The following is a 16387-nucleotide window of genomic DNA, read 5'->3' on the forward strand; positions in this document are numbered from 1 at the left end:
TGTCCCAGAGTTTATATACAGAGCTTCACTGCATAGGCATGATTAATTAAATCACTGGCTACATGACCAAACTCTAATCCCTCTCTCAGCCCAGAGATAAGGGGGTAACCTCAGAGGGAAAGTGGGGGTGGGTGGGTAGGAGGAGATCCACCAAAGAACTTGTATGCATATATGCATAACCCATGGACACAGACAATGGGGTGGTGAAGGCCTGGGATGGGAGATTGGGATGCACTAGAAGAAGTCAATGGGGGGGAAAGGAGGACATATGTAAAACTTGCAACAATAAAGATTTTTTATTTTTTTAAATAAAAAAATTAATTAATTTAATAAAATCTCCAACCCTCTAATGAAGAGCTAAGTCTTTCTGGTGTGACTAGCCCCTACCCTGGAAACTATTGTAGAGACCACCCTTAGTCACTTCAGTAGCATAAACTCAGGTATGGTTTATTATGAAGAACAAAAGATACTCCTACCACTTGGGAAATTCCAAGGGTTTTTGAAGCTCTGTGATTGAAGCCAGGGTTAATGACCAGATATATTTTTTATTATATCACATACACAATAAATGGAAGTTGTTATTTTAGAAAACAAATAGTAGGCTATAAAAATAACAAAGCATAAAGATGAGAAGTAGAGAAAAACATCAAAAGCATCACAAAAGAAGCAATAGAACAAACTGAGTATGAAGGTTCAAGTCTAGATGAATAAATAGACAAAAGCAGATATATCCAGGTGGAAAATTAAGCTGGAATTGAGAATGAATTTAATGCTAGCCCAGTTGAGACCAAAGGTAATGACCAGGGATTTCAAACAGACACAGGACAGATATGAATCTAGAGATAGGAGAGCACATGGCCAGAATTAGTTGTCCGAGTTATCCACGTAGTTAAGATACCCCACTTACCCCCAAAGCCTTCACTACTCAAAGAACACCAGCTAATGATCTCACATAAGCATCTATCTGAGTTAAATAAAAACAAGGTATTGTACACAGCATCAAAAGTAAGGGCTGAACTCTAGAACATTGGACTTTAAACAAAATGGTACCTCATTTTTAACATAAAGATTCAAAAAGAATCACATGACCAAATTCGAAACAAATGCCAGGTTTTGTTCTTTGACCAAAATGTACCATTTTATTTTCTATCAACAGGAAACTTACAATGCATCTCTCTAATAGAAATGTTTATTTTTCAAAGAAATGTTTATGAAACAACTATAGAACACTTCAACAACAGCAATATAAACAGAAATGTGAATGATCTATTCACAGAAGCTTCCTGTTCAGATTCATGAAACAGGATGAACACTCTAGACATAGAAACCATTACAAAGACTTACTCAAAGCTTTTAGAAAGTACATTCAATAACTAGAAACTGCCTTGTTAATGGTCCATAGTTCAGAAGCATCACAATTTATTTTCCCCACACTGCACACATCATCTCATCCTTCTGTTGCTAGCTTCTCAGAAAAAGAGTCCCAACTCTGTCTTTCAGCCAGTGAAGATGACAAATGGGAGAAGAAAGGGAAAATGGAGTTTGGAACAGCATACCGGGCTAGTAAGATGATTCACAGTATAAAAAGGCTATCATGGGCCATGGAACTGAGACATTCAAGTACTAACTGGATTAATTAACAGGCTTATTAACTCAGGAATCCAGGAGGATGGTAATGGTCACAATACTTAATATGGGAATGCCGGAAGAATAAAGCTAGAGCCCAAGATATGTCCCATCCATCCATCCATCCATCCTCCTCATTCCCCTTCCCAGTCTAGGGAGAGCAGGAGACAGCAATGTTAAAACTGGCCAGGCCCTTGAAGCTTCAGCTTTTCCCTAATAGCAATACCCCTAGCTAGAATATGGACAGGGAGGACAAAATCTGAGCCTAGATTCCAATCTCCAGAAGAAATAGAGTAAGGGGCAGCTCCCCTGCCCACATTACATAACACTTGGAGTATTCAAGTTCCAATGATAGCTATAGGAACTCAAAGAAAGCAGGCATGCATCTACTAATTTACTCTGATTCTAAAGACAAATTACAAGGACCATTTTATTTTGCATAAACCTTTAAAAAATGTTTTAAGGCAAAAATTTTATTAGGCAAACTGCTGCTTTTGTTTATAGTATTTAATTTAGTTATATCAAAATGAATGTATAAACCAGTTATAACTATAGGTATCTACCTATGTGTAAACTCCTTGTTGTTCACAAGATAGACATTTTCCACTGAGGCTTATTTTCATTATCCTAAACCAGTGGTCAGCAAACTGCAGCTTGCGAGCCACATGCGGCTCTTTGGCCCCTTGAGTGTGGCTCTTCCACAAAATACCACGTGCGGACGCGCATGTACAGTGAGATTGAAACTTCATGGCCCATGCGCAGAAGTCGGTATTTTGTGGAAGAGCCACACTCAAGGGGCCAAAGAGCCGCATGTGGCTCGCGAGCCGCAGTTTGCCGACCACTGTCCTAAACTAATTAATAGTAGCCGAGGATGCCCTTGAACCATTCCCTAACTTGTTCCAATTACATAACCCACAGAAGGCTCAGATCTTCCCCAGATCACTGCTAATTTCTGAGGAACTTAAATTCTCTCAGCCTCTAAGGAGAGAAGAAGGTAACTGACTCAACCAATTCACCAATTCTACCCTGCTCCTGTCCACTCTCACCCTCAAACCCTCCAAAAAATCCTTAAGTAAAAACATTTGTAAATACTAAGGGTCAGAGGGACTGGTCAATTTAAACAGATATATCCTCGAGCCATTTTTCCTGCTCCTCTCTCTTCTTCAATTATCACACATCCCTACTCACCCTGAAATTGTCTTTGAAAATCCAAATGGTCAACCCTAGGTTAAGCAAAATTCAGCCCTTTCCAGTTCCTACTCCCTGGTGAGCATGCCCACAACTATCAAGATGCTCAGCTCTAAAGCCTTCCATCTATCAGGATCCACCCTCCAAATTTTTTAAGGCAAAAAGGTAATTCTGTTACCCTGCTGAGCCACATTTCCAGTCCTAATGTTTCTTCCTAGTACAAAGGCAGGCAGAGCAGGATCTTCTCAATTAATGTTTACTGAGCTGAATTAGCAGGCTGCTGTTCTGAACTAATTGCTCACCAGATCAAACCCTACTTTTCCTACCAGATCAAACTCTACATTTCCCTTACTCTGAGCAGCAAGGTCACTTGTATGTTAAAAATGTTCTTCTTTCCAAAAATAACTATTGTCAGTTACATTCTTCCATTCTTTCCAGATAGTGCCAGGAACATTTTACAACCTAACAACCAAGTAAAAAGTCCCCTCATTTTTTTTTATTTTTTTACAGATTAAGATATTAAGTCTCAGGAAGATAAAATTAGGTGCTCACAGCTTTCTAATAATAAAAAAAAACAGGGTTCTTAAGATGTATGAGGTACTGTGAGAAGTGTTTTACTTGCAACATCTCTTTTAATCCTCACAACCACCACAGCAGAAAAACAGCGCTGTGACCCCTTTTTATAGTGGGTAAACTGACTTAGGTTAAAAAATAAAATTCCCTTGTCCAAGTCACAATGACAGTAAATGCTACGCAAGCTCATTAGGCTAAGTTCAGAATTCAAGTTAAAAGATAATTTAAACAAACAAACAAAAGGGTAACACTGTGTCTCCCATATAAATATAACTGAAAAAAAGAATTAAAAAAAGAGAAATTAATTAATTAAATAGATATAAATGAACACCTATCTATGATTTTACTTAATTCATTAATTAATTACAAAACAAATAAGATGTGCCATCTCATTCAAAAGCGAATGCAAAGAGCACAAACATAGAAGCAATAGGGAATGAGGATATGAGTTTGCTTAATAGCTCTAAAAAGGGCTTCATCCACAGAAGAGGAAAAGAAATCAATTGTACCTCCAACCTACAAATTTTATTTGCATGTCTAAGGACAAGGATTATTTGCATTGCTGTCAGTTATTCACAACTTATAAAGTTGTAAGATAAATTAAAAAAACAGTAAAAGCTGCAGACGCTATAGAATAGATCTCCAGGAAAAGTGCTCTAGATATCAACTCATTTCCATAGAAGACACCCAGTAATCCTTCTGGTACATTTCAAAGATTTCCACAAATTCTCCTTACATAGCTCTTAATCACTATGCACATGCCTATTTCTTTGTTTAGAAAATAATGCACAGCTTCAAGATCTCTAACAACCACTAGAAAAACTGAGTTAGTCCCCTCTATAAAACCAATCTTTCATTAAGATAAATTTTTCTCTATCCCAGACTAAGCCAGAAATTTAGGCTTACTATGAATTTATAAATAAATGCAGAAATAAATTAATTCATTAGATGGTCAAGCTTCCTAAGAGATCTAAAACTAATAAGTGTTTGGTTTTACTGAACAGTGACCCTCAGAATTACTCTCTGGTAAGGACAGTTAAATTGTCACTTCCAAGTAACTGACCCAAAAATTAACTTCATTAAGTGTCTTAATTTCCACTCTGTTTTCTTCCGTAAGGATGCATAAAAAGTTACTGAACAGAACCCTCTTTTAAAATGAAGTAGGGAGGCCATTAAGTGGGAGCTCTCGCATCCTATGTCATGGTAAAGCACAATAGGAAGAACTCTTTGTAGCAGCCTTCCCAACGTCCTCTTTCCCTCTATAAGAGTTTCCTCTACTTTATTTTAGCAGACTTGCACATGGCCCGCCATGGTTGCATGTTCCAGACTGCAATTCTTTGTTGTTCCTGAATAAGTCAATTTTTCCGAAGAAATAGCTGGCTGACTTTTTATTTAGTCAGCAAAAGTAATCCCAATCTAATTTATACCTCCAGTAAAATCAAGTAAATGTACTTTTCCCTAAGAAGACTGTGAAGGTGGAGAGAAGGTGAACTAGCTAGGGACCTTGGGACTCCTGGAACAACACAATGTTGAGTACCCTGGATTTTCCTTTTGTATCATATATCACATGGACAGAGCTGAAGAAGCCAATAACCCAGAAATGCTAAAGGGGGACAACAACAAAAAAGTCCCTGTTTTTCCAAAGGACCAAGAACAGCATAGCAAAACAGATTACTTTTATACAATAACCACTGCACTTCAGAAAAAAAAAAAAATCGAAAAAGCACAGCACACACTTCTACAGAAAAAACTGACCCACCTGACCTATGACAGCAAATGCCAAGGAGGGAACCTAAACTTTCACTCTCACCAGGCTGTAATGTTGTGCCTTGGCATGACACACCCCAACCCCCTATCCCTGCAGGGGTAATACCAAAGGCCAGACTTTCTTCCCTGCCAGGTGGTAGGTAGTAAGACCCACTTCCCCTGTCACCCTATCTATGGAGACGCCCAGAGAGCCTGAACTTTACTCCCACGACAGTAATGCTTTTCCCCATGGAGATGGTATGAGACAAGGTCCAGTACAGTCAGGACTTTCACTCTTCCCAAGGGTGTCAGTGGAGACCATGTGAAGAACAGTACAGAAGCAAGGTAGCATCAGAGGAGGACTAGAAAAAAACTGAAACTTCTACCCCTGCCTAGCAGCCATGAGGAGTCCCACTCTGTGTGTCAACGGACCAATTCCTTGAAAGCTCACAACTTACTCAAAATGGAAGTAGATAATCTGAATAACCCTGTAACTAGTAAGGAAACTGAATTCGTAATTAAAACTTTCCTAGAAAAGAAATCTCCTGGCCCACATTGTTTCATTAGAGAATTCTACCAAATGTTTAAAGAAGAATACAATCTCTTCCAGAAAACATAAGAATAAAGAGTACTTCTTGATTCACTTTATGAAGCTAGTATTATCCTGATGAAAAACCAAGAAAAGGACAGTACAAAAAAACAAAAATTACAGACCAATACATGAATATAGACACCAAACTCCTTAGCATATTAGCAAATAGAATTCAGCAATATATAAAAAGCTGAATTTAATCCATGGATAGAAGTTTAGTTCAATATTCAAGAATCAATTAATGTAATCCACAATATTAACAAACTGAAAAGATTACATTATATGATCATATGAATCTATACAGAAAAACTATTTGGTAAAATTCAATACCTGTTCCTGAGAAAAACTCTCAAGAAAATAAAAAAAGGAAATAAAGGGGAACTTTTTCAATTAGCTAAGGAATATCTACAAAAAAACCTAGAACTAATATTATTACACTTATTGATACAAGACAAAATGCATAATGCACTGCCCCTATTATCGGGAAAAATATTTTAAAAATAATACTTCTAAGAAAGTGCTTGTACTACAACAGGAAAGCAGAAACAGTAAGCCACAGACAAAGCTACCTTCCCCAAGATACCTAAATATTCCTGTGGAGGAAGAGTCACTGTAAGGGTTAAACACAATACTTTCACTCTAGCCACACAGAGCCCTAAGAATGGGTGCCCCCACTCACTTCTCTTCCCTCATCATTCCCTTATTCCTATCTTTTATCCATCATTTGCTTTGTGACATCACTGGATACCAGCTCATCAACATGCTATCTCCCTGCTCCACAAGTTTTCCCAAGGGGATAAACTATACGCTAATAAACATAAAATGGAGGTGGATCTTCTATTTGAGATGGAAAACTAAGCATAGCCTAAATCTTCCTTTATCATCCTTAGAACAGTAATTTACTTCCTCTGGGGAAGTGAACAATTTATCTTTTCAGAAACCTGAACTGTGAAAGACTGCTGGTTAATCATCTCCAGACAGCTTTCACTGATGGCTGCTCCTCAGAAGTCCTTCCATCTGCCTCCCAGTTATCACAGGAGTATCGCCATGGCCCTCTGCCAGATGGAGAGGACAGGTACAGAGGCACAATGATCACTTTGTCAAATCAGACTGAGGCCCACAAAGGCCTCCTTTGAGCTTTACCTCACTGCCACCCGGAGCTCACCAAAGGCTGTTCTTAGCTCTACTGTGACATTCAAAATCCTGCAGCCAAAGGAATTAATTCCAGTCCTCATTATCCAAGAGCAATCAGCACAGTAGGGTTAAGTCCACACAGTAATTTCTCCTAAACATGGACCACATTTTGTAATGATAAGAGATTTGATTAGAGTTTTCCCAAAAAGAAAAGCAAAATGTAAATTTATTTTCATAATGTATCTTATATTTAACAAAGTGTAGGTTACACTTGCAACTATGCACTAATTCTTAAGACAAAAAACTAATCAAGTGGTAGAGTTTGGGACATAATTTTGTGAAAAGTTGTAAAACAGCACAACATGACAACCTTGATTTCACATTTGCCCTTTGCAAAGCAATCATATAAAAGTCACTTTTACCCTTAACAATTTAGTAGACTCTGCTTTTATAAAAAACTTTTAAAAATTGGAAAATAAGTCATTTTTGGGGGAAAAAAAAACTAGATACATTTCATCATTTATTCCTCCAGAGCCTCTGATACACCTTAAAAAAAAAAAAATTAAACACCTCTCTCATCATTACCCTGCTGGCTTTCTTCATAAAAAGTTAACTGGTCTAACACTGCCAAATTCTCACTAGACTAGTGCCTCTTTTTAAATTAAACTATTACAGTAAAGTACACAAATCTTAGATTTGCAACTTGAATTCTCACATGTACATACATCCCTGTAACCTCCATTCATCTCAGGATATAAAACATTTCCAACCACTCAGAAGGAGATATCCCTTCCTAGCTAGTCATTACCACCACCACCACCCAAAGGAACCACTATTCTGACTACATCTACTACCAGGAAATAGTTGTACCTGTTTTTGAACTTCAACTAAATGAAATCATATAGTGCTTACGTTCTGAGCAGTTTTCAACCTTGCTCTGAATTAATAAAAATCCTGCATCTTTGCAAGATTTGCAATTTCACCTGGCAGTCGATTTGGAATGCATGTTGTTGGGTGCTAGACAACTCTAGTGTTCTGAATGTTACAGTGGAGATTAGCTTTAGAACTAGAGAATTCATTTATGATTAGTTCCCTATAAAAACAACTTCTGCATAAATATAATAAAAACAATGTAAAAAAAAAAAGGAAAACACTCAAATACGCATTATTCTTGCATTTTGCCCCAACATGACTTAGATAATTCTTCCCACTCCTTTTGTGTGGCTTTTCTCCCATCTCCAATGGAGCCAACTTTATACTAGACACTGCAGATTTTTTACCATATAATTAATGTTTTCTGTAATCTCAGAAATCAGAGACTTAGAGGAAGTTATAAGCCTGGATGTATTACACATTATTTGATCCAACAACCTTAAAGGGTTTACAATACTCCCAAAACCCAGTAACAAAAAACTGCCTGCTCCATCCTTTTTCCTCAATCAGTTAACAATATCTCCCATCTTTAACCATATAGAGAAAACAACAACAAAAAACCTCACTTTTCTCTTTACTATCAGCAGGTCTTCCCCTCCCCCACCTCATTATTCTTTCCACCAGTCAATCTTCCATTCAGTGGTGGACACTGAACACAGCCAGTGCCCTGATACACTCCCTCACTATCCCTTGTCTGGAGCATGGAAACTACCCTCCTTCACTGGTCTCCTCCTTACATTGTCTTTCACCCTGTCATCCTGTTACTCATACGATTAAGATCTTTCTACAGGTCCCGCTGCCCATAGGATAAAGTCACTCTCTTAGCTGAGAATTCACAACTTGGCCCTACCTTTCCTGGCTTCTCTCCCCGCAACTCCTGCAAAACTTTGGTCTGACCCCTAGACATTCAAGCACTCTTACTCCCCTGAGGCTGCACTGCTTCCTCCTTTGGCTAGAAGCCCTTTCTCCTTTATCCTGCAGTCAGCTCCCTTCCTTTCCTGGTCAGTGCCACCCCAGCAAAAGCAACTACATATTCCCTGAATGTGTTCCCACAGCCCTCTGTACCCACCACAACTACATCATACTGCATTAGCTAATCATTTATTTGTTTGTCTCATTCACTCGTCTACAAACTTCTAGACCCAGGGGTTCTCCCTGGCCTCCTGAAGGATAAGGTCAGGATTTAATCTTTGCATCCCAAGGACTTGGCAGGGCAACTCCATAAAGACTCAATGAAGAAAAAAAAAAAAAAAGAAAGAAAAGAAAAGAATGTCCCTGCCTCTTTTATTCATGTAATCTTTTTTCTATAAATAGAAACTTAAAAAATTAAGTTTTCCTTTAAAAGTCACCAGCAAATTATTTTAAAGAGTTTAATAAAAACTAAAATATCCCTTATTGATTTGTGCTTCCTGTTAGAAATTAGTCACAGCTCTTTGTTTCAAAATACCTTTTAAAATAATGGATATCAAAGGTAGAATGAATATGCCACTTAACTAAAGTAACTGTAGTCATCACCATATAAATCACTATTAGATGCCAATGGAATGAGTCAGTTATTATTTATACAACTAAAAGATCACAAACAAAATTACGTCAATGAAAAATTTGTTCATATATATCACACGTAACATATCTGCATGGTGGTTAAGAACATAAGCTGGAATCGCAATGCTAGTTGTGCGACTTGGGGCAAATAACCTAAATTTTCAATGTGCCTCAGTTTTCTCATCTGTAAAACAAAGATGACAAAACCAGCCACTTGACAATGTTTCTGGGTAACTGAGTTAGCTCATATAAGGCCCTTGGGACAGTGCCTGGCAGAGTAAAAGTATAGTGGTTAAGTGTCCACTGTTAACGTAGAGGTGTTGTTTTTTACTCACAACAGTACAATGAGATCATGTGGACAAAAATGCTATACTATACCCCTTTCAGAGGTAAGGTACTGACAGAGAGCCCATGACGTCCCTAAGCTATTGGAAGTGGCACAGTAGGAACTGGAAACCATACCTCACCCCAAGTCAAAGTGAGCAAACCTCCACAGATCCCGTTAGGAAGAAAGGTTCTCGTGGGTTTTCAGCATGGTTTACTCTTGCCAGCCTAAACGCCTGGTGGGAACAGGGGGCCTACCCCATTTGCTCAGGTGAAAATCAGGTAGGAGAAGCCTCGCTGTCACCGTGTCTGACGCGCAGCCGGCATCACGCAGCTTCTGATGACCGGAACACGCGGTGCCACTGCGCCTGCTCAGTAACAGCGCACGGCACTCGCAGAACCAAGCCTGCTGCCGAAAAGAGAAGTCCCTCAACAGCATGCATACCTGTCACATCAGAGCACAACGAGGCCAGAGAAACTGAAAAAGGGGAAAAGAATTTAAAACGAGTAATTTTCTCTTACTCTAAAAAAAAAAAGAACAATTTTGCAAAAAGAACTTCCATCAAGACAAGTTTTCGATGTTTGAAAACTAACCCAACTTAGTAATATCTCATGACATGGCTGGACAATATTTCACCTCCCTAAGACCTTCACCAATACTGTATTTTCAGTCGTTTCCTGGGCTTACCCTGAATCCCAATCCTCAGCCTTCATTCCAGTCACGTGCACATGGACTATATAGTTAATGAGCTTCGAGGGCAGATGCCATGCTCCGGACGAGCCCACCTGAACCAGGGACAAGGCTGCAAAAACATCACCAAAACCGCACCCGAGTGCCCTCCCTTTACCTTTCTTCTCCTCAAATGGGCAAGCGTAAGTCAGGATATATGCCTGCATGGTCAGACTGGACATCGGCCCCTGAGGAAGGCCTACCTTCCCTTTCCTGTCCCTGCCACTCGGGCACCTACAGGTAGGTGTCTGGCACCTGGAAGATACACCGATGGCGCAGCCCCAGACCCTCCTTCGACAGCTCACGCCCGAGACTCGCACATGGCGGCCTCTTGGACGCGTTGCCCCTGGGATTGAAAGGCGGGAGAGCTCCGACTGCGTGCGGGGCCGGGCAGCTCCCAGGCCCGCCGAGGTCCGAGGTCGGGCGCAGGAAGGTGTTGCTGTTCACTCCTAATCAGCGACAGGTCACCAGGCCCTCCACATCCCGGCGGCCACCGCGCCCTCGCGCCCCGACTCTCGCGGCCCCCCAGACCTCCTCCTGCCTCCGGGAACCGCTTCCCCGCACTTCCTCTTACCTGCTGCTCCGGGACCCCAATTCCCGGTCAGGTAGGTGTCCGTTAGCCGGGCCGTAGCCGGAGAGGCCGGCCCTCAGGGGGGAAAGAGCCCGCGGGGCCGCTCCCCCTCACCACCTCAGGGATCCCCCAGCGGCCGCCGCCATTTTCCCCGCGCCGCAACCCCCACCTGACAGTTCCCGTCGCCCACCTGTGACCAGCCGGGGGTGACGCGCGACCCCGCAGGCGGCGCGTGCGCGAGCTGGGGAATCCGTGGGGGTCACAACCTCCAGGCGAACCCGCCGCTAATTCATCCCGAAGCGGGAGGCGTCCAGACCGTCGCCCTAGTAAGGCGTCCCAACAGGCTTTATTCTGATTGGCTGCGAGCGCCGTGACGCGGAGGCGTCCCCGGCTGCGTGGGAAGCCGGGTCCCCGGCGCCCCGCCCCTGCTCCCCGGCGGGGGCACCCCGGGCGCCGGTCCGCGAGAGCTCCCTTAAAGGACCCGCGCTCTTTTCCTCGCCTGGCCTCGGGGCGAGGAGGGACCGAGGGAGCGAGGGATGTAGGGAAGAGAAACAATTGCAATGGGAACTCTCACAGGGCACGGCCCCAACGGACTGACGGCCCCGTCAGCTTCTAGAGTTTCAGATGGAAAACAAATCCGAGGAATTTAATTTACAAGCCCATTTACTAAGGCGGAGTCGCGGGGCCAAGCAGAGGGAGCAGCAGACCCCAGCAGGTGCAGTGCTTCCCAGAGCAGGGACGTCTCCTCTGCGCAGCAGCCTTTCCCCTACCCGGTGGGATGCACCCATCACCTACCTGGCAGGTCCGTCCCTAACCTGTTGCACAGAAAGCTCCGCAATAGTGGGGACCGGTTAAACCTCTTTTATTGTTGTTGTTAATCCTCACTCAAAGATATTTTTCCAATGTTTTTTAGAGAGAATGGAAGAGGAGAGACAGAAACATCCATGTGAGAGAGACATGGATTGGTTGCTCTCCCCCCCCCCCCCGCCCAACACACACACACACACACACACACACACACACACACACACGTGCCCGACCAGGGCTTGGGATCAGCCTGCAATCAGGTATGAGCCCTTGACTGGAATCAACCAAACAATGCCTTCCTCCTGCTGACCTTCAACAACTATTCACTGATTAAAACCTTAAACAGAATGAAATATAGCCACACATCACACACACACAGTCTCTCAGTCATTCGGGTATGTTTGTGAATTTTATTTGTTTTCAGTCAACAAGGGGAAAGGGGTGGAAGTACACGGTTCCTGCCCTCACAAAATTTATGGTGTGACAGTAATGAATACCTAGGTTAGGGGTGCATGGCTTCAGTATGACTAAGTTACATCCCCAAGTTCTCTGGGCGCCAAATTGCCCCTTTCCTAGGCCAGCTTCATAACCTCTCCCTCTGTGTTCAGAAAGACTGAGATATTTAAGACGTGCTCAAATAGCGTTAGGAAAGGACGATAAACTCTAACAGGGAAACACCAGTTAGTTACCTCTGTGAACTGGAGCCACATTTTTTTTTAAAAAAAATTTCCTTTTTTTTTCCATTTTTTGTGTTTTGTTCTTTTTGTTGTTGTTATTTTTCAAGCCACACTTGTATATATTTAAAATGAGATTGCTAGAATAAAAGATCTCTAACTTTTCTTTCCCCCATGCCTACACGTTTTTAAGTTTCTTGATGTGAGAGACGGGGTGGGGAGGGAACCCCTGAAGGCCCTGGAAATGGGTTTTGAAATCAGGAATTATGTAATAGTTCATCTCTGCATCTCTAACTGATCAGACCTGCCAACTGGGAAAAAAGATCTCCACACATTTGAATATAGTGGATGTTGAATACCAGTTAACTGACTGGAATGAATCATCCGGGTTCTTTATTTCACCATTTAGCCTGTGGCCTTTCTTGGGGTGAAGTGGTGGAACCTGAGGAAAAGGATGAAAACTGTGGGGTCCAAGGGTATTAGCTCTTTTTTATCCCAAGTACTCCTGACACCCACCACATGTGTGGGTTTTCCACACCAAGGAATTCTCCAGTTCTCCATGGACACCAACTGGGTGCCCCTACAATGTAATTCAGTTCTGCCACTGGCTACTCCAATAATGCAATACTATTTCCCATAGTGGCTGCACCAATTAACATTCACACCAAAAAAAAAGACAACAAAAAAACACAAACCATTCCAACCAACAGAGCATGAGGGTTCTTTTTCTTCACAGCCCCAGCAGTTGCTATCTCTTGTCTTCTGAGTTCTACCTCTTCCCTCTTTGGGCTCTGACTTTGGTGTTGGGGATTTGCCTAAGCCAGTGATGGCGAACCTTTTGAGCTCGGCGTGCCAGCATTTTGAAAAACCCTAACTTAACTCTGGTGCCGTGTCACATATAGAAATTTTTTGATATTTGCAACCATGGTAAAACAAAGACTTATATTTTTGATATTTATTTTATCTATTTAAATGCCATTTAACAAAGAAAAATCAACCAAAAAAATGAGTTCGCATGTCACTTCTGACACACGTGTCATAGGTTCACCATCACTGGCCGAAGGCAGGTCAGCCTTCTCTGAAGTTCTTCCACTCCAACAGCGAAGCCCTAGGTCTGATCTTCAGCTCTGGCTGCCCTCTGCCTGCAGGCAAGATTCTCTTTAAATGCTGCTAAGGAAGCCTTCTGACTCTCGCACAGTGCTTGCTTAGCCACAGTCACCTAGTTCCACAATCCTTATAAATACTAGTTTCCCCCCGTACCCCTCAAGCCCAGCGAGTTTGCACCAGCTAGTGCATCCTCTTTGGTCTGCATCCTTTCCTGGTTCACCAGGAGTAATCTGCCCCCACATCAGGAGCAATGGGGTGATGATACTCATGGCCCTCAGGCCATCAAACGATTTTCCTTCAGAATCCCATCTCTGCAGGCAGCAGCTGAAGCAGGGACCCTGGTCTAGGTGGATTTTTTGAGGAAATGCTTTCAAAAGAAAGTGAGTGACAGAAGCAGGATACGTGACAGGAGAGGGAAAGTAGGTAAGGCTATGGTGTCAGCTGGAGATTAACTTCAGCCTGATCTCTGGGAAGCTCTGAAGCGTGAATGACACCACTGGATTATTCAACCTTGGGGCAAGGGGCCAACCTCTTATATGTGTAATCAGTCAGTTATCAGTAATCAGGCTGCCTGAGAGTAGGGATGCATAACCAGCTGGGGAAAGGAGCTCCTGTTTGGTTAAGGTCCTTGGAGAAAGGGGGCAGCTGTGAGCCATTAGCCACAAATGCTGGAAGCAGCAGAGGGAGAGGGAGGGGTCCCCCATCTAGGACGGTATCAACAACATCCATTACAGACACAACATCAATGCTAATAAATCTTTTTTTTTTCAAACAGTGCATATATGATTGTATATGCCTAGAACATCTGGGAAGGCTATGCAGCATAGAAACCATTGCAGTAGTTGCCTCTGGGAAGAGAAATTGGCCACCAGTAAACTGCCACATTAATGTATTTCCTTCTGTACTGTCCGAACTTTAGCCAGATGTAGGTATCACTGTTTTAATTTGGGGGAGAGAAAAATTAAAAGCTTCTTTGATGTGCCAGTGAGCTTAAGAGATGGTGTTAACCTGCTCTGCTGCTCAGAAGGCTAATCTCCCACGCGTTTCTGAACCTCCCGACTGCTACAACAGAGTCTCACAGCTGATGAATTGTTCCGCTTCATAAGCCGTTGGTTTAATAGTCACATTTAATAGGGCCCTCTCTGCAATGCTCAGGGAGACACTGTGACAAGCAGGAATCCCTGAGTCCTTGTTCTTATTGTACTTTTATGATTACTGGGGTACTCTCCATGCCCATGTCATTACTTCCTCCTCTTCAAAATGTGACAGTAATAAGGCAAAACCTGTCCTCAAATAACAGATCTCAGCAGAGAGCCAAGGAAGCGCTGCCACAAGAATTGGAACAACTCTCTTCAATGGCATTAAGTGGAAGGAGCGATGCTGGCAGAAGCCATGGACACCTGCCTGGAGGCACAGAGCTCCCATTTCTCACAGCCCCCTGTTTCAAAACTCCCTGGGGCCTTAGCCGGTTTGGCTCCGTGGATCGAGCCTTGGCCTGTGGACTGATCCTGGGTTTGACTCTGGTCAAGGGCACATGCCCAGGTTGTGGGTGTGCAGGAGTCAGCCTATCAATGATTCTCTCTCATCATTGATGTTTCTGTCTCTCCCTCTCCCTTCCTCTCTGAAATCAATAAAAAATATATTTTAAAAAATCAATGGAGCCCTAACCGGTTTGGCTCAGTGGATAGAGCGTCGGCCTGTGGACTGAAAGGTTCCAGGTTCGATTCTGGTCAAGGCCATGTACCTTGGTTGCAGACACATGCCCAGTAGGAGATGTGCAGGAGGCAGCTGATCGATGTTTCTCTCTCATCGATGTTTCTTACTCTCTATCCCTCTCCCTTCCTCTCTGTCAAAAACCAATAAAATATATTTTTTTAAAAATCAATGGAAAAAATATCCTTGAGTGAGGATTAACAACAAAAAGTTCACACTCGTTGCTTCATGGCCACAACATGGTTATCACAATCCTATCAAAGACAGGAAAGAATAAGGAAAAGGTATTCTCCTTGTGAAGCATTATTGTTTTATCCTCCTGACTGAGCCTGGGGCTTCCCTGTGCGGCCCCCCAGTGGTGTAGTGTGCCCCCTCCTCGGAACTGTAAAGAGCTATCTTTTCTTTTCTTTTTTTTATTTATCTTTATTGTTGAAAGTATTACAGATGTCATCTTTTCTTTTTTATTTTCCCATTGACCCCCTCCTCCCCACACCTGCCCCTCCCATCCCTTCACCGCACTATTATCTGTGTCTATGGGCTGTGCATATATATATATAAACTCCCCAGTTAATCTCTTCCCATCCACCACCACACCCGCCTTCCCTCTGAGTAAAGAGCTATCTTTTCAAAGGCAATCTTCTGATCTGTTGGCCTCACCTATCTGAATGATAATAAAACCTGCAGTGTAAAACAAAACCCTTCTCCATCTCCTACTTCCCGTGGTGGTTTTCTACCTATTTGCCCTCTCTACCCAGGGACCCGCTCTGTAGGGTTATGGGTCCCGGACTACAAATGGTAGGTCTTACTGTCCCTCCCCAGAATGAGCTCACAGGTCCGCAGAGCTCCTACCAACAAATACATCTCCCTGCTAACATTGCCCTCCTCTGCTAGAATGACTTACACCAAAGACCTCGTGCTTCAGGGTGGAAGAGAAAGGAACAGGGGACATTAGAGGAAAAGAACTCCATCTGCCACAAACTCAATTATTTAATTTTACTATAACCGCAGAAATGATCTATTGTTCTAATTTTACAGATGTAAAGCTGAGGCTCAATGTATTAGTCTCCTACTGCTGCTGTCACAAATTACCACAAACTTGGTAGCTTAAATTCATTTTCTTACCG

At 42.5% G+C, this 16387-nt stretch overlaps 1 protein-coding gene across 5 annotated transcripts in view; it reads right to left on the minus strand.

Moving 5' to 3' along the window:
• LCLAT1 (lysocardiolipin acyltransferase 1) overlaps positions 1–16387 on the minus strand; it is a 199204-nt gene that overhangs the window by 114238 nt on the left and 68579 nt on the right. For 2 of the 5 annotated variants that reach the window (XM_059660246.1, XM_059660241.1), the window contains exon 1: positions 11153–11316. The exons of 1 other annotated variant lie outside the window; for it this stretch is intronic. Coding sequence is in view for 1 of the 4 variants with exons in the window: in XM_059660240.1 (XP_059516223.1) it covers positions 10350–10375 (26 nt within the window). In the remaining 3 variants the exon portion in view is untranslated. Of the gene's footprint in view, positions 1–10349; positions 10448–10965; positions 11123–11152; positions 11317–16387 lie in introns of those variants that run through there. 2 more of the 5 variants (XM_059660240.1, XM_059660242.1) reach the window with 2 other exon arrangements.

The sequence above is a fragment of the Myotis daubentonii genome, chromosome 12, assembly GCF_963259705.1.
Source record: "Myotis daubentonii chromosome 12, mMyoDau2.1, whole genome shotgun sequence".
In the NCBI taxonomy this organism is placed as follows: Eukaryota; Metazoa; Chordata; class Mammalia; order Chiroptera; family Vespertilionidae; genus Myotis; species Myotis daubentonii.